This window comes from Galeopterus variegatus, unplaced genomic scaffold (assembly GCF_000696425.1).
Source record: "Galeopterus variegatus unplaced genomic scaffold, G_variegatus-3.0.2 Scaffold1373, whole genome shotgun sequence".
Classification (NCBI taxonomy): domain Eukaryota; kingdom Metazoa; phylum Chordata; class Mammalia; order Dermoptera; family Cynocephalidae; genus Galeopterus; species Galeopterus variegatus.
This window is the reverse complement of record NW_007727484.1, coordinates 357,834-382,961: the sequence shown is the minus strand read 5'-3', so window position 1 is coordinate 382,961 and position 25,128 is coordinate 357,834. Positions and strand designations below refer to the sequence as shown.

Here is a 25,128-nt window from a genome sequence, read left to right as displayed (position 1 = left end):
CAGGGTGAGGAAGGAAGGGGAAAGGAAGAGAGCATCATATGATGACTGGTGACAAGAGGGCACGGTGACAACTGCACCTGAGACTCAACAAGTAAAGCAAAGCAGAGACTGAGGCAGGGGAACAAGGAAGCAGCAGCGGCTGGCACCTCTGAGCAGTGTTAGGCTGGAAACCGCATGATGGCCGAGGGGACAGACCAAGCTTGTCATATGTGCTGGGGTTGGCCCAGCAAAGGGGAAGGTGGTGCTGGGCACGGGGCTGGCTATGGTGGCAGGAGGGGGAGGAGGGCGGATGCAGGACCCCAGCAGGTGAAGCATCGTGGACATGGGTGCAGGCTGCTTGGCCAGCCTGGTGGTGTCAGTGACGTGGAGTACCGTGGAGGAATGCACTGGAACCTTCAGGGCAGCAAGACACCCACCAACGCCCAACCCTCCAGCGCAACTGCAGGTGCAGGCTCTCCTCTGCTTACAAATTGCACCAAGCTCAGGGCGCCCACCTCCTTGGGGTGCACGGGAAGACAACAGTGGGTGCCGGGGCAGCTCAGCCCACCCCTCAGACACAGAGAGTCCGTCAGCCATGCCGGCTGAGCAGGGGCGCTGGTTCTTTACCTTGTGGGGCCGAAGGGTCAGAGTCAACTGCCTGGAACTTCCCAAGCTTGACCGAGGCCTCTCTGTGCACGGAAGGCGGAGGGAAGGAGTGGCTCCTCTTCAGCAGGGGCCCAGAGGCTGCTGAGCAGCTGCCTCCATGTGCTGGGGGGAGACAGGCACGAGCCAGCCTCAGTCTCCACACACTCCCATGTCTGGCTCCAGCTCCCTCGGGCAGCTCAGGGAGCAGGCTCCCCACAGAAGCGCACATCTGCACCTCTCAAGGACGGGGACAGCCCTCTACAGTGCCCTGGGCACCTGCAAACACCCCCCGACATGGCCCCTCAGGCCGCCTCCTCCTCTGCACCTGCCTGGCCCCTCACACTCCACCTGCCCACGTGAACGATGAGCGAACGTGGCCTCAGTCTTGTTCTGCTCTGCTCCCCTCTGCACCCCACATCCCTTCTCAACACCCCACTCCAAGGTCTTCCTGAACTAACCACTCCCTGAGTGTCTTGAAAGGAAACTCCTGCTCCAGGGGGAAGCTGCCACTTTTCCCACTCTCAGTGGCATTTCTTTAGTCGAGGTGGCATCGAGGTGGCATTTGACACACCTGGTTTGAACCATGACAAGGCTTCAGCATTTCACCTGTCCCTCAGGTAAAACGAACCCAAACAACCTTCCGGGAAGGACCCTGGCTTTGCCACCACACAGGATGGAGGAAGGTGCCCGCTACACAGACGCTGCCCTCACCAGGCTGTTGTGCTTCTGCAAAGGTCTATTAACCCTCTCCAGCCGTGGCCTCTGCCAAGACCCAGCCCAGGATGGCTGCCCTGCTCCATTTAACACTGACCAAAAGTTCAGGTGAGAAAAACATGATTCAGGCAGATATACTTAAATGACACGTGGTGAAATACACTTCTGGGAGAAACCAGAGCAGCCGGAGCTGGGTTCCAGGGTCACAGCAGTCCAAAGCCAGGACGGGCCAGCTGTGCCCTGGGCCAGGCGTGTGACCTCCTGGGATCTCCGAGCACAGAAGCGGGGCATTCTGGTTTGTGTTTCGTCCATTCTCACCCCAATCTAACAAACGCCACTTTACTTAATTTCCCCATGCTTTTCTCAAACACCCGAAACCCTTTTGGGAACACAACAGGCTACTGAAAAAACAAAGGGCACGTCCCCCGGCTGTCATGGGGCTGTTAACTTTGCAACACACCTCACCCTGGAGGTGACTCATGCAGCATGGGCCTCGCTGACAGGGTTCCCACAAAACCAAACTCTTCCGGAGCACACGCTCTGAGCACAAAGCTGGGGACTTGCCCCTGCATATGGGCATCTCACCCAGGCTGAACCTCACAGAGGAGCCTGGAGAGAACAACTCAAGAATGGAGGGCGAGGTGACGTGGGGCACACGTGAGGCGACTGTGGGGTGCACAAGAGCTGACCTGGGCACACGTGAGGCGACCGTGGGGTGCATATGAAGTGACCGCGAGGCACATGTGAGGTAACCTGGGGCAGTGGAAGGGAGGAGACCCTGGACTCCGGGGCTGGCTGTCACCCTCCCTGGGGCGGGGCGGTACCTGAATCACAGGACTCTGCGGGCTGCAGTGGCCTCACGACCTGCTCTTCGGGACCACAGGACATCTGCCTCTTGGCCCTTCCGGAGGCCACACTGGCTACAGACACAAGAGGAATGGCCTGGCTCTCCTAGGACACAGAAGGAACATCAGTGCTGCTCCAGGAACATCCCTGGGGTCTACCGATGACACTCACCATTAACAAGTGTAAAACCCTCAAGGAAAACTTGAAGCTAGGGCCGGCCCAGTGGCGCACTGGAGAGTGCACCGCTTGGGAGTGCAGCGGCGCTCCCGCTGAGGGTTAGGATCCCATGTAGTGACCGGTTCCCGCTCACTGGCTGAGCGTGGCGCGGGCACAACACCAAGGGTTACGATCCCGTTGCCAGTCCACGGTACGGGCGCGACACCGAGGGTTGCGATCCCGTACCGGTCAGTAAAAAAAGACAAAAAGAAAAAAACAAACTTGACGCTATATCTCAGGTGTTAACAGGCCAGTAATCAACTAGGACATCCAGTTATGTAGAGAGAACTGGTTTGTTTAAGGCAACAAAGATTCAGTCTAGTTTCATCTTAGGCACTACCTAACACACTTTATCAAGTCAAAATAACATCCAAAATAGTCAGAAACCAGATCGTTAAGATGAAAAAATAATGTAGAAAACAAAAGGATATTCCCTAAAATACCAGCATCTGAAGATGACAAAGCCTAAACTATCATCAAAACTAGGGACGGGACTGGCCGACTGGCTCAGCTGGTTAGAGCGTAGCGTTGTGCCACCAAAGTCCAGGGTTTGGATCCCTCTACTGGCCAGCCTCCAGAAAGAAAAAGAAAAAAAAGACACCTAGAGAGAAAATCCAAGCACAATGAGAACATTAATAACTGGCACGTGTCAAACATTTACCAACCACCAGGAACTCTTTCCGAGGCTCTCTTTTCTTTGCACATCCCACAATAACATACGGAGTGCCGTCCACATGCCAGGCACCGTGGGGCCACAGGGAGAAAGCAGGGAGGAAGCCAGGCCTCATTCAGTTATCACAAGAGTCGGCCCATTTCATAGGTTGAGTGTCTGCCCAGGGTCACGCTGCCAGGAGGTCAGAGAGCCAGGTTTCAAGGGCCTCACGCCTTTGATGACACTTCGCTCCCTCTAAACAGATCACACCTCAGTACTGGCTCAACCCCACCAGTTTCTGAGCGATAGAAGGGGTCAAAGGCAGAACACAGAGCCAAGTGCTGGCAAGAGGGAGCCCAAGGGAGAGGCACAGAAAGGAGGTGGTGGCCTCGACTGGATGTGGTGATCAGCTCAGCACGCGGCTTGGTGTGAAGCTGGTAAAGGAAGGTGTGTGCGTGTTCGGGCAGTCAGTGTTTTATGAAATGGAGGTGATTAAAGGTGGTCTTGTCACCGGCTCAAACACCAGACTCTCCTGGAACGTGAGCCATAGGTGCACAATAAGGCCACTTAATCCATCGGGCAGGTCTGCAGGAAAGATGAGCTCTACCATCTGAGAAGGAATGCCACCTTCCCCAAATCTTAGCTGGTCAGAGACTTTTGTAACACAAGGCTCCCGGAGAGCAGAATCAAACCCCCGACTCATCAATTGGCATTTCCTTTAAGGTAGAAAAGTAAACACGGCTTCATCGTCACCTCCCAAAGTCCAAAGTCCTGATGACCAGCAACAAGGAAAGCCACAGCTACGGTTGGTTCTGTCCCTCACCAGGCACCGGGTGCCCTGAAGTCACAGCTAACAGTCTGTTCTGATGCCACATGGAGCAGACACAGGGCTTTGTGACGTGGTGTTTCCATTTACAGGGTTGAAGAGCTCTGTGGTCAGACCCAGGTAGTTGTACAGAGCCAGGAAGGTCACTCTCTGCAGCCGCACCATGATGATCTGCAACAGAGATGACCCATGGGCCCAGCCACAGGCCTGGGGTGCAGGGCTGGGCCACCCAGCAGCACCGCACAGAGCCCTCGAAACTAAGCCCCCTACATTCACCAGGTACAGGACAAACCAAACAGTCCTCGAGGACTCTCAGGGTGTGACCTCCCTTTGGTCTTGACAACTCGCCAGGGTAACATACGATATTAACATCAGGGGACGGGTGATGGGCATGTGGGAACTCTATTATTTTTGCAAGTTTTCTGTAAATCTAAAATTACTCTAAAATAAGAAGTTTAATAAAAATTTTTAAAAATCTCTGTGGGGGAGTAGACGATCCGGAGACTTCTTTGAGGTTATGAGTATTAATTTTTATTGTAAAATATATTTTATAAAATTTAAGAAACAGTATCAGTTCTTCCCACGCCCACTCAGAACTCCGCATGGCCAGCAGTGAGTCCTGTCCGTGTAGTCACCTCCACAACTGTTCTGGGTTCTTTTTCGTGGCTATAAAACTCAGAACTGACATAACAGACTGATAATAAACCTAATCAAATCTCAAGCAGTTCCTAAGTCCTGAACCTAAGAAGCCCCACGACAGCTAGAAAAGTGGACTAGAGACGGGACCCACCCGGGCTGGCCCGTGGCTCACTCGGGAGAGTGCGGTGCTGATGACACCAAGGCCACGGGTTCGGATCCCATATAGGGATGGCCGGTTAGTTCACTGGGTGAGCGTGGTGCTGACAACACCAAGTCAAGGGTTAAGATCCCCTTACTGGTCATCTTTAAGAAAAAGAAAAAAAAAGACGGGACCCACCTGGACCACCCTCACCAGGGTTTCAGGATATTTCTCAAAAACTCCTTGAAAAGCTGCAGCTGGAAGCCGGAGGATGGTGGATGGGACGGCCGCACGGGCAGAGACTGTTTTGTACAGTGCAGTGTGACCCTGTAATAACAGCTCCGTCACTCTCTGTCCCATGGACCCAGCAAAGTTCCTCGAAGCCCCTGGGGAAGCCCTACCTTGGCTTATCACCCACACGGCTCCTCTCCCTTTCCCAGGCTGTGCTGTGGAACAGGGCTGCTTTTGGCACAAACTGCAAACGTGTCTTGATTGTTCAGGAGACCCACAGCAGCTCATCAGGGGATGCTTTTACCTGCTCCCCCATCCCTGAGAATGAGGGACCCGGCATTCCAATATGCACCCCCCACCCCCGGTCTCAACGGTCACAGCTGCCAGTACCCCCTTGCCAAAAAGGCATGTAAGACACCAACCCGTGCAGGTTTCCTCAAAAGACCACTGACAGAGTCAGGAATCAACACTCTCAAATGACTGCACCTCGGTCAAGTCACTGCCTATGATAGTGACCGATCACGAAAAAGAGCCCACTGCCAAGAACTCACACAGGACCCCAGGGGAGGGACCGGCGCTGGTCATCAGCGGACTTGCCGACAGGGCTCCCCCCAGCTATGGACTTTGGGTCTAACAAAAGTCCCTAATGAGTATCTTTTGGTTTCTATCTTCTGGACATTGGCTGACGCTAGAGAGAAAAGACTGTTTATAATCAAGATGTTCACATGCAGTCAAATTTCTGATGTACAGCCTGAGGGTCCCAACCCCCACAGAAACAGAACAGCCTCTGATGGGCTCTCACGGCCCTTCCTCGTCCCCTCCCTCCCACCGCTGGCTCCAGGCCGACCCTGATCTTTACACTTTAGAGTAAAACTAAGTACAGTGCTTTCCTGAGTTCTGAGTTCCTCTAGAAAATTACTGAGTCTGAGGCGGTCGTGGGCATCCCACAACTTGTAGCCAGGTGGTCAGAAGTGTGGGTGGCTTGGGAACCCCAAGCTCACGGCCAACGTGAGGGCAGTCTTTGTGAGGGACTGTGCCCTTAACCTGTGAAGTTTGACCTAAGTCCCAAAAGTGCCAGAATTACACTGCAGACAGAATCTTTTATGTCACCATTCCAGCAGCTGTGGGGTATCTCATTGTGGTTTAATTTTCGTTTCCCAAAGATCACTCATGTGGAGCCTGTCCACGCCGCATATATACTTATACTGAGGCACGTATTAAAACCTTTATTTTTTTACTGAGGTGTTCGTTTTTTTATTAAGTTTTGAGAGTTTTTCAATGTTGAACCCCAAAAGTATCTAAATCAATTTTTTTTTTTTTTTTGTCTTTTTGTCTTTTTTTCATGACCGGCAACGGATCGCAACCCTCAGTGTCACGCCCGTACTGGACCGGGACCGGCAACGGGATCGCAACCCTCAGTGTTGCCCCCGCTCCTCGCTCAGCCAGTGAGCGGCCGGTCTATATGTGGGATCCGAACCCTCGGCGGGAGCGCCGCCGCACTTCCCAAGCGGCGCACTGCAGCAGTGCGCCACCGGGCCGGCCCTGTAAATCAATTTTGATTCAATAAAAATTCAATAAAAAATAAATAAATAAAAATAAAGATTGATACTGTTAAAAAAAAAAGTTTTGAGAGTTCTTTGTGCACTTTGGGTGTAAGTCCTCTATCATATATGTGTTTGGAAATATTTTCTCCCAGTCAGCGGTTTGACTTCTCACCCTCTTTACTGTGTCTTGCACAGAGCAGATATTTTAATTTTGGTGAAGTCCAATTTATCAATTTTTTCTTCATGGATCATGCTTATTTTTGCCACATATAAGAAATCTTTGCATAGCACAAGGTAACGGATTATCTTCAATATTTTCTTTTAAAAGTTTTATACTTATAGGTTTTTAGTTTTCTTTTCTTATTAAAACATAGTTGGTTGTACATACCTGTGGGGTACAGAGATGGCTATCAACACCTGTGTGCAGTATGTGATGCTCCAATCAGGATAATTAGTATATTCGACATCACACAATGTAATCGATTTCTGTGGTGCTCTACCAGCCCCTCCCTTACCCGCCACCCCCTCTCCCCCCTCTGGTAACCTCTAACCTCAGTCCTGTTCTCTCCTTCTGAAAGTTCAATGTATTATTGTGATTGTTGTATCTTTTAGGTTTTTACATTTAGGTCTATGACCCACTTTGAGTTAGTGAGATGGATTAGGGTGCACTCTGCACATGGACATTCAGCTGTTCCAGCACTGTCTGCTGAGGACACTGCCCTTTCCCCAGTGGACTGCCTCTACACCGTGGCCAAAGACCAGCTCGCCATGTGTGACTGCTCCTATTTCTCGGCTGTCTATCCTGTTCCACTCATCTACGTGTTGACCGTCACACCAAGACTATGCTGTCTTGGTTCGTGTGGCTTTACAGGAAGTCTTCAAATAAGGTAGTGTGAACACTTCAACTTTTTTTCAAATTCTTTTTTTTTTCCCTCTTTTTGTCTTTTTTTGTGACCGGTAACGGGATCGCAACCCTCAGTGTCGCGCCCGCACCGCGCTCAGCCAGTGAGCGGACCAGTCTCTATATGGGATCTGAACCCTCGGCGGGAGTGCCGCACTCTACCTAGTGCGCCACCGGGCCGGCCCTTTTTCAAATTCTTTTAGTTACCAGTTTCTTTGTCTTTCCATTTAATGTAATAACCAGTTTGTCTTTTTCTATGAAAAAGCCTTCTGGAATTTTGGCTTGAATTATGCTGAATCATTTGGGGAGATATACTGTCTTAATATTGAGTCTTCCAAGCCATGAAAAGAGAATATCCCCCATTTATTTATTTACTTATTTATTTATTTTTTTAAAGATGACTGGTAATGGGATCTTAACCCTTGACTTGGTGTTGTCAGCACTGCACTCTCCCAAGGGAGCCACGGGCCAGCCCTGTCCCCCATTTAACTTAGGCCGTCTTTGGCTTCTCTCACAAGTTAACGTGAGTTTTCAGCATACAGTCCCGCATATATTTTGTCAAATTAACACTTAAGTATTTCACGTTTTTTGGTGCTATTACAAATGCTACTATTTTTTAAACTGCAATTTCCAATTGTTCATTGATAATATATAGAAATACAATTGGTTTTTGAAGTTCGAGTAGCTTTCTTGTACAGCCCATAGAATTTTCTACCTAGATAATCGCGTTGTCTGTGAATAGAGACTTATTTTTTCCTTTGCAGTCCCTAGGCTTTTCCTTTTTCTCTCCCTTGCTGCTCTGGAGAGGGCCTTGGCACGGTGCTGAAGAGGAGCAATGAGGACGGGCATTCTGGATTGTTCCGTATCTTCAAAGAAGAACACCTGGTGTTTCACCACTGAGTATGATGTCAGCTGTAGAGTTTTTTTTACAGATGTCCTTCTTGGATGTAGGAAGTTCTTTTCCTAGTTTGCTGAGAGTTTTTATCGGGAATGAATGCTAAACTGTCAAGTGCTTTTTCTGCATTTATTGCGATGATCACATGGCTTTTCTCCTTTAGTCTGTTGATAAGGTGCATTGCATTAATTAATTTTCAACTGTTGAAACAGCTTTGAATTCCTGGGATAAAGCCCACTTGATCATGATGTATTTTCCTTTTCTATATATGGCTGGGCTCAAATTTCTAATATTTTGTTTCTGTTCAAGAGGGACACCAGCCTGCAGTTTTCTTTTCTTGCAATGTCTTTGGTTTGGTATTGGGGTAATTAATACTGGCCTCAAAAAGTGAATTGGGAAGTATTCCCTTCTCTTCAATTTTCTGGAAGAGCTTGTACAAAATTAGCATTATTTCTTCCTTAAATGCTGGGTAGAATTCCCCAGTGAAGCCGTTTAGACCTGGAGTTCCCCTTGTGCGAAGGATTTTAGCTACAAATTTAACTTATTTAATAAACACAGGACTATTCAGATAATCCACGTCTTCTAGAGGGAGCTTTGCTAGTACTCTGTGTCTTTCAAGGAGTCTGCCTACTTCATCTAGTAGCTGATTTTACGTGCATAAAGTTGTTCGTGATATTCCTTTATTGGTCCTTTTATGTCTGTAGAATCTGTAGAAAGGTGTCCTTTCTTTTTTTCTTTTTTTGGTGGCTGGCTGGTGACGGGATCCAAACCCTTGACCTTGGTCCTCAGTGTTGCAGCATCGGACTCTAACCAACTGAGCCAACCAGCCAGCCCCAAACGTCCCTTTCATTTCTGATATCCATAGTCTGTGTCTTCTCTTTCTCATTCGTCACTGGTCTGGCGATGAGAGGTTTTTGCTTTTTACTGATGTTTTCCAAGAACCAGCTTTCGGTTTCACTGACTTTCTGTACTGTTTTTCTACTTCGGCCTCACTGATTTCTGCTCTTTACCACTCCCTTCCTTCTGCTTGCTTTGGGCTCCATTTGTGCTTCTCCTGCTAGTTTCTTACACTAGCAGTTTAGATCATTGATCCAAGACCTGTTTTCTAACATAAGCATTTTAGGTTATAAACTTCAACATGTTGTTCAACATTCTGTTTTCATTGAGTTCAACGTATTTTCTGATTTCCCTGTGACTTCTTTTTGACCAATATATTATGTAGAAGTGTATTTTTCCTTTTTTTTTTTTTTTGTCTTTTTTCGTGACCAGTAATGGGATCGCAACCCTCAGTGTCGCGCCCGTACCACGCCCGGCAACGGGATCGCAACCCTTGGTGTCGCACCCGCACCGCGCTCAACCAGTGAGCGGACCGGTCTCTATATGGGATCCGAACCCTCGGCGGGAGCACTGCCACACTCCCACGTGCCACACTCTACCGAGTGCGCCACTGGGCTGGCCCTAGAAGTGTATTTTTTAACTTCCAAATATTTAGGAGATTTTCCATATTTCTTTCAGTTACTGATTTCTACTTTAATTCCATTACAATCAGAGAACATACTTTGTATGATTTTAACTCCCTGAAATTTGCTTTATGGCCCAGAACACAGCATATCTCAGTGCATGTGTCGCACGTGAGACTGTGTGCTGTGCAGGTGCTGGGTGCAAACGTCGATTTGATCGAGGTGGCTGACAGTGCTGTTCAGGTCTTCTGTACCCTTGTTGTTCTTCTGCTTATCCTGTAGATTACTGAGGGAAAAGTGCTCAGGTCACCAAGTATAACTGCGGACCTACTTCAGACTATGTATTTTCCAGTTCTGGTGTGAGGCAACATACACTGAGGATTGTTACATCTTCTACATGGATAATGTCACTTCTTATCACTGGTAATATCCCTTGGTCTGAAATCTACTTTGATACTGACACAGCCACTCCAGTTTTCTTTTAATTGGGCTTTTCATGATATATCCTCTTCTAGCCTTTTTTCATCTAAGTCTTTATATTTAAAGTGAGTTTCTTGTAGACAGCATATGCTTGGGTCTTGGAATTTCCATCCAGTCTGATAATCAGTCTTTTTATTGCTGTATTTAGACCATTTGTATCCAATGTTATTATTGACAATGGCTGGGTTTGGATTATAACTTTCTGGAGAATACTGTTTTTGTGTTTTGGCAGGCCGTCAAACTGGTTCAGTTTTCAAAGCTGTGGCTCTGAAGCTTTGCTCTGTCCTGCACAAGTGCCACTCAGAACTTAGTCTGAGATTGAAGCTGAGGCTTGAATCTTAATCCAATTTTCAAAGCCTTTGCTATGCTGCTCTGGATCTGTCCTGAACTTGTACAGGATCACAGAATTAGTGGATCCCCTTCCCCAGCTCTCTCTTCCCTGAGATCCACCCATGCACACACACCGTGGTCCTCAGGGGCCCCTTTTCTGGTCCTTTTGGCGGACCTCCCATCAGGTTCTCCGTGCCTGGGCTACCATCAAGGCAATGCCATGAGCCACACACACAAAAAAATGAAAACATGTGAAACTCACCCCTGAGGGTGGCTGACCTGTACTGCGAGCCCCCCCAGTCTGCCCGCTTCATTTCCAGAGCCCTCCAGTAACTGCTTTGTGCGTTTTGTGCAGAGTTTTCAGCTTGATCAGCAGGAGAGAAAGGCTGTAGTAGCATCGTCCTGCTGTAGCAGACCTGGAGTTCTCCTAGTTTATTTTTATTAAAAATAAAATCTTAATTTCCTTCTTCTTAGACAGCCAGAATGAAGAAGCCTAACAAGTCACCCCAGATACTAAATCAAACAGCAGCTCACCTGTATGGATGAGATTCACTGTTACTGCTGCTGCTGTTTACGAGAGCTCTAACCTACTCGCATGCACAGGCCACACCAGCAAGTACTCAGCCAAGGTGAAACTCCGTGGTTGTCAACTCTCCTGCTATCACTGTACTCCAAAGCAGCCCTGGAATATGCCCCTGCCTGCTGCACACCGAGAACACTGGGCACTTAATTCTCAGGATGTTCTCATTGAGCCCTGAGACGCAGCAATTTTTCCTCCACCTGGAATTCTGTTCTGTTCATTTTAAAACCTTTATGAGAGACAGTTATCCCCTAAGAGACCCACAACACATCCTGAGAAACACAAGCACAGACTGGCACAGAGCAGTCACCTGTGACCCCATCACCAAGGGTCCGAGGGCTAAAATCTCAGCCCTTTGTAGATTTGCTCCACCACCGTTCCTGAGCCAAGAGGAACTCCAAGAGGAACTGATGTGCCATGTGGCCTCAATGTGGAGAGCTGGCTTCCTCTCTGCAGGCACTCACAGGGCATATCTTGACTCAGATGCGGCCTCATGCTTCCTCCCCAGCCATATTTACCGGACCCATATAGCTGGTACATCTCCCAGTCATCAGCGAGTTAGTCAGCTAGGACATGCAAGGGACAGACATTCACAAAAACCCCATCAGATGGGCAATTCCCATCTCTGCTCTGGAATCAAGGAGAAATGCGCATGTGTGCGTTTGGGAGCAGGTGGGAAAAGGGACTAACAACTTAGCAGCTGTTGCTAAAAGTCTCACGTGCATTCTATTTTCAGACCTATTTGTTTACTTAGTAAAACAATGCCCTCGGCCTCACATAAAACCAGGAAGCTGTGAACACCACAGGGAGAGGCTGTGACTGGGCCTGCAGGGATCCTCAAGAAATCCCCAGACTCCCACGTGTGTACAGATATTCTCAGCCATGTCGTATGTAGCCGCTAACAATTATAGCCAGCCAAGATGTTCACCAGCAACAGGTAAACCAAAGTGGTGTAAATGACTGAACTAGAGCAACACCTAGCCACAGGGAGGAATCTCACACTGAAAATCTTGCTCAAACTAAGAAAGAATTGTACACAGTATGACGCCATTGATGAAATTTAGAGTCAAGCAAAATTATACCACATATTATATAAATACCAGAGAAAATTCAGAAAAGTAGCTATCTCTGAGGAAAGGAGAGAGTGAAATTAGAGCACACATGGCTAACTGAAGGGTACACAGTCTATGGCTAACCTGTGCTTCAGCTAACCAGGGTTACAGCTACATAACCTGGGTTACAGCTAACATGTCTGTTTACTGTATCATGCTTTTTTGTATATCTGAAATATTTCATAACTTAGTAAAAATTAAAATAACAAAGCCTACCTACCATTCAAAATGGTAGAATGAAGGTAAGTGTTTATCTTTGTTCCCTTCTGGAATACTCTGCCAGTTAGCTCCATTGGTTGGAGCATGGTGCTGATAACACCAAGGTCCAGGGTTCCATCCCTGTTGCAACCAGCCCCACACACAAAAACATGGATCATTAAAAAGACACAAACCTCCAAGGATAAAGACAAAAGCTAAGAGTAGATAAGGAACGTCAACCACATTTTAGAAGCTGCTGATAGGCAGTGACAGAGTTGCAGCCCATGGAGCGCTCTAAGGAAAGCTGGAACTCAGGCGTTAGGGTTACAGAACCCCGATGGAGAAAACTGGTCCTCACGGAAGAGTCTGGGGGCTCCGGAAGTGGAGGCCAGCACCTTGCGAGGCTAGCACGCAGGGGAGGCCGTGTGAGCAGCAGGCCAACCCCGAGCCTCTCTGACCCCAGTGGCCGGCAAATGGCCTTCCCCTGAGGCGAGCAGACTCCCAGATGTTCTCTCTGGAGACGTGAAGCAGACAGGCCTGAGCAGTGGGACACGGAGCACAGCTAAGGGCCGCAGAGCAGTGTCCACTCCAAAGGGGACACCCCCAGACTCCTCCCCTACTGCAAGTCAATGTGACCATGGCAGGATGTTGGCAGATTCCTCTCTGGGAAGCCACCCTGAAGAAAAGACCTACAGACATTGCTGACCTGTGGGCTCCTAACACCTGAAGGGAGGAGCTGCCTTCCTCTCCAGTCCTCCTGCAGGGTCCCCCACTGACAAGCCCTGACCACACAAACAGGGGCAAGCATGGCTTTCAAGTGGTGCACGCTACTTTCCTTTTTATGATTAACCCACATAACTATCACCTCAATGAAGACGACATTTCCACAACCCAGATTACCTTATGTCTCCCCGAATCAATACCCAACTAACGCCCTATCTGACCTCTATCACAGAGTTGGCCGATGCAGCCCCAGGCCGCAGCCCCTCCACGCCTGTTTTCCTCACTGTGGTTTTACTGAACACGGCTATGCTGTTCATGCACACACCGCCTACGGCTCTTTCACGCTCACATGGCCAGACTGAGCAGCTGCAACAGAAACTGTGCGGCCCACAGGCTGAAGTATTTACTGCCTGGACTTTTACAGAAGAGGCTGCTGGCCGCTGCTCTGTCACCACAGATGAGTGCAGTCTGTGTGTGAACTCCGTGGAAGTGCAATTACACACCGTGTGCTCCTTTTGTGCCTGGCCTCTCTGGTTCCACAGGATGTCTGTGACGTGCATCTACAGAGGTTTGTGTAGCTGAGTTCAGTGAGCATGTCAGCCTCACATAAATGGACTACTGGAGACAGGTTAGCCCCTGATCTGAAAGATGGAAACCGAAATAAACGGAGAACAGAAACTCAGAAGAGCCAGGGACAATTCAGGGAACAAAGGAAAACCACATCTTTCTTTGTCCACGAAGAAAGAACAGATGGTAGTTTAAAAAGAACATTCAGGGAACAAAAATAAGAGCTCTGGAAATAACATGACGGAAATTAAAAATTTGATGGAATGTTTAAAAATGGTGAGGCAAAAATGATGTCATTCCAAATCATCCACTAATCACAATACACAATTATTTCCTCTCAAGTGTCATCTCCCACTTTCTACTGTCACCACACTCAGGGAAGACCGACTGCTGCTCCTTAAGGAAGTGGGTGACGTGGACCACAGCAGGCTGGGGAGGCAGAGAGAGTCTCCCTGCCCCGGTCACTGCAGTAGTTCCCCTTTCCTGGCCATACACATCATGGTGCTATGAGGTTCAACCCCCAAATCAATGAGTTCAGGATCAGAAAGAACAAGAAATAACAGAATGGCCTCTACTCCAGTCTGCACTGAAGCTATTTTTTGCCTAAAGAAAAACAAACCAGCCAAGGTGGGAGGAGGTGCAGACGCCACATAGCTGACTGGTTTACATCCGTGTAGACCAGAGCTCTCCCAGGCCTTTCCTGAGTCTTCACAGGCCCACCAGTGCCCCTTACACATTCCGGCGTCCCTGAGACACCGGCCAGAGCTCAAGAGATGCACACTAACCCCAGACCCCTGCCGAGCAGCACAGATGGATTCAGTGGCCTGGATTCTGCTCCAGCCTGCCCCGCCCGCATGCACGTCATCCCTGCTCAGAGGAGGGGAGTGTCCTCTTCTTCCGCAAGCAGGCAGCCTCCCTAGCCTGGGCTAAGTGTCTTGTGAAGACACACCAGGTCTCGGGGACACAGCAAGATGCCAGGGTCCCATCCACATCTCCGTCCCAGTCCCCAAAACAGCTTCAAGCACATCTGCGCCTGACAGGAAGCATGGTGCACACTGGATGCCCAGCACCCCCATCTGGTGCTTGCCTCCATGCGCACAAGAACTCAGGGTCAGGCCAGAAGACACCACTCAGGTCCTACACAAGAATTCACAGAACCCGAGACTCTTGGCCCTGCTTGAATGCACCCTGGCCAAGGTTTTGGTTAAATGCTCTGGAGAACCATCCTGACGACATGGAAAAATTAAGGTAAAGTTTGCCTCAAGGGGCCGGCCTGTGGCTCACTCGGTAGAGTGCGGTGCTGATAACACCAAGGCCACGGGTTCGGATCCCATGTAGGGATGGCCGGTTCGCTCACTGCCTGAGCGTGTTGCTGACAACACCAAGTCAAGGGTTGAGATCCCCTTACCGGTCATCTTTTTAAAAAAAAAAAAAAAAAGTTTGCCTCAATACACAGCTGACAATGCATGCAAAGGTACAGCTTCAAAGAGTAAGATTAAAAACAGATTCCCCTGTTGAATTACACAGGTACACACACTGATCAAAAAAAAAGTAAATTACACAAATGTTGAATTCTTCTAGTTAACAGGGAGGGAATAGGACATGCTGGTGATGGGTACATGGGTCAATTTTACTATTGTGTCTACTTCTGCACATGCTTGAGATGTTCTGGAACAAAAAGTTAAATCACAAAATAATACAAGATTCTGATTTTTAATCTGCCAGACTAGCCCAGAGCAAATGTTAGATTGCATACTATGCTGGTTAGGGCAATTCCACACATTACTGGTGGTACAAACTCTATGGTGGTAGTTGAAGTGGTTGGGGGAGACTAGCTATTATCTTGCAAAATCACAAACGTGCATGTCCTGAGACCCAGCAAGTCTATTCCAGGAATTTATCCTACAAACTGGTCTTCAATACATGAAACAATGCACATATGAGACCACTCACTCCAACAATAAACAGCAAAAGACTAGGAACAACAGAAACATACATGTTAGTGCCATGGGTTAAATGTGTCCCCCAAAAGTTTGTGTATTAGAAAGTTAGTCTCCACTGTAAGTGTTCAGAGGGCAGGAAATCCTATCGTGGTAACTGAAACGTGGGCCTTTGAGAGGTGATTGGATCATGAGGATTAATCCATTCAGGAAGCAATGCGTTATCAAGGGTGTAGGTAGGAGGGCTTTATCTTTTTTTTTTTTTTTTTTTAAAAGATGACTGGTAAGGGGATCTTAACCCTTGACTTGGTGTTGTCAACACCACGCTCAGCCATCCCTATATAGGGATCTGAACCCATGGCCTTGGTGTTATCAGCACCACACTCTCTCGAGTGAGCCACGGGCCGGCCCAGCAGGACTTTATAAGGAGAGCAAGTGAGCAGGTCAGCTCTCTGTTGCTCAACCCATTATCACCATGTGGTTACCCTGGTCACCACGGGACCCTGGACAGAGTTCCCACCAAGAACAAGGCCTTCACCACTAGTTGTGTTCCCTGCACTTTGGACTTCCCAGCCTCCTAAACCTTAAGAAATAAGTTTCATTTCTCTATAAATTACCCTGTTTCAGGTACTCTGTTGTAAACAACAGAAAAGGACTAACACAGCACAGAAGACCCACGAGAGGGTCTGCACAAAATTGGCTGTAGTAGATCCCACTCGGGAAGGGGGCCTAGGGTCTGGGGACAGGAGGAAACATTTTCACTTTACAACTTTTTGTGCCTTTTTAATGTTGTATCACGTGCATGTATTAGAACAAAAAGACATTTAAAAGATAACCAAAACCCTTAACCAAATTCCCAGCTGTTTTTAAAAATACTGTTGTCAAAGCTGTTCCCATGGACACCTGTGGTCAGAATGAAGGCCCCTCCTGTCCTAGACCAACTCCCTTGCTACACTGTGTAGAGCTGGCCTTTAATGATAAGGGATCTGCTGTCCAGGCAAGACAGGAAGAACGAGCCTCCAGGGCTGACCCAGGGACACACAGAGGACTCACAGTGATGACATCCAGGATGCTGAGGAGGCTGTGGACACTGTCTCCCGCCAAAACTTCTTTGACCACCACCTCAGTGCCATCCTGCACTTGGAGAGCAGAGTGAGAGTCGTCAGTCCAAGCGGGCTTAGCCCAGCGCCCAGCACACTGGGCAAACGAGCCTCTACCTCCAAGGTGCCACCAATCAAGCAAGCAGATGAGGAGGCAGAGGACCAGCCAGACGTAGCAGAATTGGAGGGACAAGGCGCTTGGAAGCAGAGGATAGAAAGAAATGAGGACAAGTGAGACAAATGAAAAAACCCAGCCCAACCTGGCCACAGCTCTCAATCCCGTGACTGGTCCCTACTGGGCAGATTTAGGTGAAATCTCATAAAACCTAAGTTAGTTTTCTGAACCAAATTTAGTTATTATCAGTACACATTACAGAATTTTGATATAATTTTCCACTAGCTAAGAAAACACCCAAAACATGCAATTTTGGTGATTTAATATAGGAACTTCATCTCAGCTTGACCCAGGAAAATCCTTTTTGAAGTTGTCCACGTCTGGCACTGAGAGATGCCAGTTGCAGTCCTTTGGGGAGGCCCCCACAAGCTCGGCAGGAGTCACTGGTTCACCAGCTGGGTGACCACATGCCCTAGGAGCTACTGGCGATAGGAACTTCATCTCAGCTTGACCCAGGAAAATCCTTTTTGAAGTTGTCCACGTCTGGCACTGAGAGATGCCAGTTGCAGTCCTTTGGGAGGCCCCCACAAGCTCGGCAGGAGTCACTGGTTCACCAGCTGGGTGACCACATGCCCTAGGAGCTACTGGCTCTGACATCCCCAAACTGGATGAACAGAGGCCCTTTGCTTCTAATAATCCCAACAAGTCCAGCCACAGACCAAGCTATTACCTGAGAATCAAACATTCTGGCTGGACAACACCTTTGGTCTAGAAACCCAGCAGGACCGCATGAGAGCCATCTTGGGGTCGTCACCCACTCTCAGCGCTACAAAGTGGGAACTTCTGAGACCACAAATTCTTTAAGGTCAGGGGCGATGATCACACCAACTCCAGGATTCACTAAGAATGTGCTTTAAACAATAACACACAGTGGGAAGCCCAGGCCACATAAAACCAGGACAAATAAACTGATCCCACCCTCCTGCAAAGCAACACACCACCAAGAAGACCTTAGCAGCGTCTGATCCAGCCCCGTGACTGGTCCCTACTGGGCAGATTTAGGTGAAATCTCATAAAACCTAAGTTAGTTTTCTGAACCAAATTTAGTTATTATCAGTACACATTACAGAATTTTGATATAATTTTCCACTAGCTAAGAAAACACCCAAAACATGCAATTTTGGTGATTTAATATAGGAACTTCATCTCAGCTTGACCCAGGAAAATCCTTTTTGAAGTTGTCCACGTCTGGCACTGAGAGATGCCAGTTGCAGTCCTTTGGGGAGGCCCCCACAAGCTCGGCAGGAGTCACTGGTTCACCAGCTGGGTGACCACATGCCCTAGGAGCTACTGGCTCTGACATCCCCAAACTGGATGAACAGAGGCCCTTTGCTTCTAATAATCCCAACAAGTCCAGCCACAGACCAAGCTATTACCTGAGAATCAAACATTCTGGCTGGACAACACCTTTGGTCTAGAAACCCAGCAGGACCGCATGAGAGCCATCTTGGGGTCGTCACCCACTCTCAGCGCTACAAAGTGGGAACTTCTGAGACCACAAATTCTTTAAGGTCAGGGGCGATGATCACACCAACTCCAGGATTCACTAAGAATGTGCTTTAAACAATAACACACAGTGGGAAGCCCAGGCCACATAAAACCAGGACAAATAAACTGATCCCACCCTCCTGCAAAGCAACACACCACCAAGAAGACCTTAGCAGCGTCTGATCCAGCGATCACCCCCAGCGATCACCCCCAGCAATCATGGTTCAAAGGGTGTGATTGAACAGAGGCAGGAAACAAGCATTTAACTCCTAAGTGAGTTAACACCTTAATTATTTTCTTACAATTAAAATTATCTATAATCAGAAAGCTGAAAACAGGGCAAAGTTTCCATTGATCATGGCAGATCAATACAATGATTTACTACCTAACTTCCATTAAAGGCAGTATTCTGAGGACTTGGAAGAAACATTTTTAAATATTTAAAATACCAGGTGGGCCGAGCCCGTGGCGCACTTGGGAGACTGCGGCGCTGGGAGCGCAGCAGCGCTCCTGCCGCGAGTTCGGATCCTATATAGGGATGACCAGTGTGCTCACAGCGCTCACTGGCTGAGCGCGGTGCGGCCGGTCTCAAAAAAGGACCAAAAAATAAAAATAAAAATAAAACATACCAGGTAAAAGGTAGAAACAAGACCACAGGAAGACCATACTAAACCCGTTTAAACAACAGGTCCGCGTGCAGAAGAGTGAAAGCAATGGGCCAAAACCCTAATGGCAGACGTGTCTGAACACTGGCATGAAGATGTGCCTTTTTCCCCAGTAAGTTAAATTTAAAATTCTGCACTAACTTTTCAATGGAAAACTTTCTGAAACTTTCAGATGACAGACATCTAAGCGAAAGCCCACCCCAAGGCCCTGCAGCATGTGACGCACCGTGTCCTGGACGCAGACCTCCAGCCGCCCGTCCTGCACCACGTAGATGCTGGTGTCCAGCTCCCCTGGCTGGAAGATGTGTTCTCCCTCCTGCAGCTGCACAAAGACCATGTGTTTGCAAAGCTCCAGGAACAGTGGCTTCTCAAAGTGGCCCAAGACCCTGCAAGAACCAGAGTATGCTGTGGAACACCCTTCTTGGGAAGGCAGAGGAGGAAGGACAGCTTTTGAAAGAGGCTCAAGGGGTTACAGGCCACTGTCCCAACAGGTGCCAGGTCCCCGTGCTGCAGATCTGCACAGCAGACCCAAAGCAACCTGGCATCACAGTCATACAGAATTTTAAACTCCTGAAATTCCTGGGAGCCTGTTTTCCCCTCAGCTCAAAGAGCTTCTGGGTTGTGACTATGAACTTGAGCCAGACGCATAAAGGCAAAGGCGCTCTTCCAGGATGATGAGTGGGCACTAAAGAGAGGAAAGGGGCATTTTCCAGGGGCCAAATGGCAGGTGAGACAGAAGAGAACCCAGGCTTGCGGCACACACTTCTCACACTTGCTCTGAATTGATCGCTCAAGTGAAAACATTGACAAATAGTTAAATAAAACAGGAAAGAACTTGAGCGGGCTCCATTGCCCCTGAGGGTCCTACACCTGCTGAGCATTCCAACCACCATGGGGCATGGAGACCAGCAGTCTCTTGGCAGATGCAAGATAGGCTTTGCAACCATCACCTGACACAGGAAAGCCATGTCCCCAGTTAGAAGGACATGGCGAGGAGTCTCCTGCATCAACCACAGTGCCCTCGGAGGGTCCTGAGCCACAGCAACAGGCCCGGCTGAGCCCACCCACTCTCTTACCGAACATTTTTCAGCATGTACAGAACTTCTGATGGCAGGTTAGAATTCTTCACATCAAACTCTGTGAGATCGGCCTCCAGCAGGGAGGGCGGGGGCTCCTTTGGCTGCAGGGTGGGGTATTCCCTCTTGAAGCGTAGAATCCTATGAAGCAGAGACATACTCACATTTAGCAAAAGACCAAGGGCATCTATGCTGCACTGCCTGAGGCAGCTCCGACTTCACTGTGCCCCAGGTGGTGAGGACTCCTGTGGATTCACAGAGCCCACCAGGGAGGGCAGCTGGGGCAGGCTGTGATCTGAAGGACACTCCCAGTACCTCTTGGCCAAAGACAGCACCTTGGTCCTCTTCCTGGCCCGCTGCCGGGGTGCAGCTGTGTTCCCAGCAAGCGTGTTGGGGAGCATGGTCACCTGCAGAGCCAAAGGAGGAGCCAAGTCGCTGACCTGCAGTTGGCAAGGCCCATGCTCTCGGCCTCAGGGTTCATCCTCAGGACCCACCTGTGGGCCGCCTGCAGTCCTGACATCAGCCCCTGGGGTCTGGCTGTGCCACCCCCTACCCCACCTGGCTCCTCGAGGGAGACGTTGTTGACAGCCCCACATCCACAGCACTGACCGCGCTGTCCCCACAAAAGCCTTCAGAGCTCCATGGTGTCACACCTGCTGTCCTCGTTGCCTGGGAGGCCGACCACTGCTCCACCCCTCCTCTTTTAGTCCAGTCAATGCACCCCTTCCTACAACCTTTAAAAAACTGTCACTGTTCAATCCCACCTTCCCGACCTCACTTCCCCCTCCAACCTACGGCCACAGCCCCATCTGTCCCATGTCTGGAATGTTCTCCACAGTCGGCACCCACTGACTGCCCAGAAGAGCAGTCGTCCCGAGTGCAGAGGCCTGGTTCCTACCCTGGACAGGGGCAGGGCCACTGTGCTAGGGCAGCCACCACCCCACTGCTCCATTCCCTTGAGCCCAGCTGCCCTTTGGTGCCAGCGGCTGTCACTGGTGTCACCATAACCGCAGCTCCTCTTTCAGGTCCTAGGTATCCCTGTCCTCCAGCTATTCCCATCTGCCACTGCATAACCCTTCACGGGACCACTGGATGATGGCCACTCCCCACCAGACCTCCAAGACCCTGCCCAGGTCACTCTGTGTGTGGCCCCTATCTCAGTGCAGGCAGCCATACAGTGCCACGCCCACCCCCGTCCTGGCCAGGTGCTGCCTGGGTCTGGCACAGACTCGACCGTGGCAGGCCTAGCTCATTTTCCCTTTCACAGCACTTAGTGCTGACAAGAACGGGACAGCCACTCAAGGACTCTCCGCACTTGCAACGCACACTCAGGTACTCAAACCAGAGGCCCACCTGCCCTCCCTGGAGGTCACTCGCTGCCACAGACCTCCCTGAGCTGCCCCTCTAGCACAGGCAGAGTTAAGGCTTGAGAGAATAAGGGATATTTCCAGGTAAGGGGTATTGGGTATGACTGGAAGAAGTAGACACCATTCAGTGTGACTTACAATGTCCCCCAAACCCTGTGCCCAGCGGCAGAGGCTGTGGAGCGGAAGAGAGGGCAGCACATGACAAGAGCTGCCAGGATCAGGAGCTCAGGGAGACTGGTGAGCAGGCAGGACCCCATCTCTGGGGGCCTGCTCAGTAGGGGGCCCACACACGACCCAGGGACCGCAGTATAAGTTACCTTCCTCATGATCTTCCGGCCGTAAAACATCACTTTGTCTCTCTTCCGGAACCTGTACTGAGGAATGGGCTGCACTTGTCCTGCAAGGGGAGTGGAGGGGCGGCCTGAACTGCAGCTGGGATACCACAAAGTGAGAGGGGTGTCTCTTCCGGAACCTGTACTGAGGAATGGGCTGCACTTGTCCTGCAAGGGGAGTGGAGGGGCAGCCTGAACTGCAGCTGGGATACCACAAAGTGAGAGGGGTATGCGAGGGCTGCCTCGAGTAGGTGCACGTGGTGAGCTTCATTGGAGCTAAAATAAGGCTGCAGCACTGGCAGGCCCTGGAATTGCAGGTGCTGGACAATAAACTGCATTCTTGTCCTGTCCTCTCCCCAGCTACCACTTTGCAGCATGAGGGAAAGGGTCTGTGTGACAGGCTCTTCTCAGATGGGGGAGTCTTACATCTTTCTCTCTCTCTCTCTTTTTTTTTTTTTTTAAAGATGACCAGTAAGGGGATCTTAACCCCTGACATGGTGTTGTCAGCACCACGCTTTCCCAAGTGAGCGAACCTGCCATCCCAGTATAGGGATCCGAACCCATGGCCTCGGTGTTATCAGCACCGCACTCTCCCAAATGAGCCACGGGCCGGCCCTAGTCTTACATCTTTTTTAATGGAGCCTTGTGTGGGAAAGGAGAGCAGAACAGGCTGCGCACAGACGCGGCTTCCTGGGAACCAACACACTCAGCCTGAGCCCGGCAGGCCACCAGGTTCCAAGAAAAGCCAGCATAGGCTTGAGGGCTCCTCCCATGAGCTTAAAACACATTTCCAGAAACCCACACCTCCCCCACCCTTCCGACCCATCGTCCCTTCCCCTAAAACTAGAGTACAAATCAAGATACTCACAAAATCGCTTGACCCTTCTATGGACAAAGAAGATGATTATGCCAGTGAAGGCCAGTGCCAGGAGGGCTCCAATCGCAGCCCCAGTCAGCTGGGTGAGGTCAGAGACAGAGCACCATGAGCAAGGCCACTGAGGAGACCCTGCCCCGTCCCGACCTGGGCAGTAGTGAGCCGGTGGGGCAGAGGCAGCAAGGACCCCCGCTCCTGCCCCCAGGGAAGCAGGTGAGGCGGTTACCATGGTGGACCAGGAACGCTCCTCCATGAACTGCAGTGCCCAGGAGCGCAGGGCAGCGCCCAGACAGAAGCCAGCCTGCAATGGAGAACACAGCGGTCAAGATGGGCAAGGATGGGCATGGCCTGGCTTCCCAGCCCAGACTTGGCCAGGGCAGCAAGAGTCAAGCTGCGGGTTAGGGAAGAACTCAGCAGCCCTGGAGATTTCCAGGAAGAAGTGATCTTGCCAGGGGTGGGGTGGTCCTCTGAACCCCCTGCTAAGAAGCACTCAGAGAGCACCTGTCTTCCTCAGGCACTGGGGCACTGGCCGGCAGGGGCCCGCTTCGCTGCTGTCAATGAGAAATACATCATTAATGCACTCGAATCCTGAACCCTTGGCTCTCCAGCTCCTTGGGATACAAGTCTAGGGGAGTAAGCCCCAGCCACAGGGGAGGCCAAGGCCACCTCCCTGTGCCCTCTGAACACTAACAGGACCACATGCTGTCGGCCCGAGGGCACATGGGAGCCCACACAGCAGCAGTGCTCAGAAACTGCAAGGAGCCATCTGGATGTTTAGAACATTCAATACCAGCTCACACGCTGAATACAGAAGTAACAGCAGAGAAGGCTTTGGGTGCCTGCTATCCTGCTGTCTCTCAGAAGAGCGTTAACAGGAGTTCAGAAGTTCGGATCCTTGGGAGGGAGAAAGGGAGGAAGAGAAGGGTGATGGCAGGATGGTGAGCGGGTGACCAACAAAGGCTGCTGCCGCTTCTCTGAGAAATGGAACAGAAAATAAGCAAAAGACCCCAGCCGGACAAGCAGCCACTCTCCCCTCCTCCTCCGCAGCCAGGAGCTGGATGGGGCAGAGGAGGCCATTTGTTAACCTCTCAAGTCGCTACACAAGTGCCAAGGACCAAGCAGCTCCCTGAGTTCCAGTGGGGACTTTTTGCTTCAGACCTGAGGCAACCAGACTCCCGTCCCTCCAGCGCCCCCAGCTCAGATCTCAAGAACACATCGGTCAAGGCACACAAAAGCACCAATAACCATGCCCCTCACCTAAGTCAATGTGTCCCTCTCAGATAACCAGATTGTCCGAGGAAGGGGCTATTACTTGGATGACCCACAGCTATTCACACAATCTCCTGTGGCTAAGCACCGCAGCCTTTTCAAGTTCTCTTCTTCACTGCTGTTGTAGTACACCTAACTTTCTGGTGTAGGGATAGACACCATTGCCATGTAACTACAGATGTCTGAGAAAAAGGCCTTAAGCAAAATAGCAGGCAAAATCCTAACGGGAAACAGAAAGTAACAAGTATGACCTTAAGGGAAGAAAAGACATAGCTTCAAAGAGTGCCCAAGGGCCACATCCGACTGCTGTGCTGAGAAAGCACAGGTGTCCGCAGACAAGGGCTAGCAGGTCTAAGGAGGTGACAAGAGGGGCCAGCCACCTCACCCACATCCCTCAGGCTCCAAGAAGCCATGTGGCCTTGGTCCAGAAATGCCCCCACGTGGGAAAGATTGATTCCCCACTGGATCTACATACCTCTGGGCACACATCTTCCTCGTCCTTCATGGCTAAAAACAGAACAAACAGGAGAGACAGACTGAGGCAAACGAGGGCACGTCTACCAGTTCATGCTCACACAGCCACAGCTGTGGCTTCAGCCTTTTCCCCTGGGTCCTTTCCCAAGTCCATCTATGTTTTCACTGAAGGGAAAATCCTGCTGAAAAATTCTGGTCTCTATGAAGGGAAGCTGTCTTCTCAGAGGCATCTGCGGCCTCACCGGGAGCCAATTCTCTCTCTGTAAACAGCCCTTACGTGGCCGTCTAGGAACCCAGAACGGCAGCCACGTCACTGGGCTCAACTCCAGGAGGTCAAGGGAATCTGGGCGGCTCAGCCAGGGCCTAGTGCAGCCACCACGTGGGAGCAGCCAGCCCCTAGCTGGTGTAGGGAGGGTGTGTGACTGGGGAGACAGTTACAGCCGGGGTGGGGCTACTGGGGGTGTGACTGGAGACGGAGGTGCAGCTGGGGTGGAGGCTCGGCTGAGGAGTGGGGAACAGCCTGGGACAGGGCGTACAGCTGGGAAGATGGTTACTGCTGCGGTGGGGTTATTGGAGGTATGACTGGAGAGTGGGGTGCAGCTGGGGTGGCGGTACCAGTTAGTGTTACCACTGGGTTGGGGGCATGCGTGGGCAGGGGTCACAGTTACGGAGGCGGTGCAGCTGGGGTGAA

General features: G+C 50.3%; 1 protein-coding gene across 1 annotated transcript in view; it reads right to left on the bottom strand.

Moving 5' to 3' along the window:
* Positions 1–24,633, bottom strand: part of PNPLA7 (patatin-like phospholipase domain containing 7) — a 47,138-nt gene extending 22,505 nt beyond the window's left edge. Inside the window, 12 exon segments of the mRNA XM_008576617.1 lie at positions 607–747; positions 2,163–2,289; positions 3,969–4,049; positions 4,855–4,983; positions 16,671–16,751; positions 19,272–19,431; positions 20,122–20,262; positions 20,437–20,528; positions 21,806–21,885; positions 22,689–22,776; positions 22,921–22,995; positions 24,439–24,633. Coding sequence (XP_008574839.1) covers positions 607–747; positions 2,163–2,289; positions 3,969–4,049; positions 4,855–4,983; positions 16,671–16,751; positions 19,272–19,431; positions 20,122–20,262; positions 20,437–20,528; positions 21,806–21,885; positions 22,689–22,776; positions 22,921–22,995; positions 24,439–24,468 — 1,225 coding nt within the window. The 5' untranslated portion in view covers positions 24,469–24,633.
* Between the last annotated feature and the right edge of the window lie 495 nt (positions 24,634–25,128).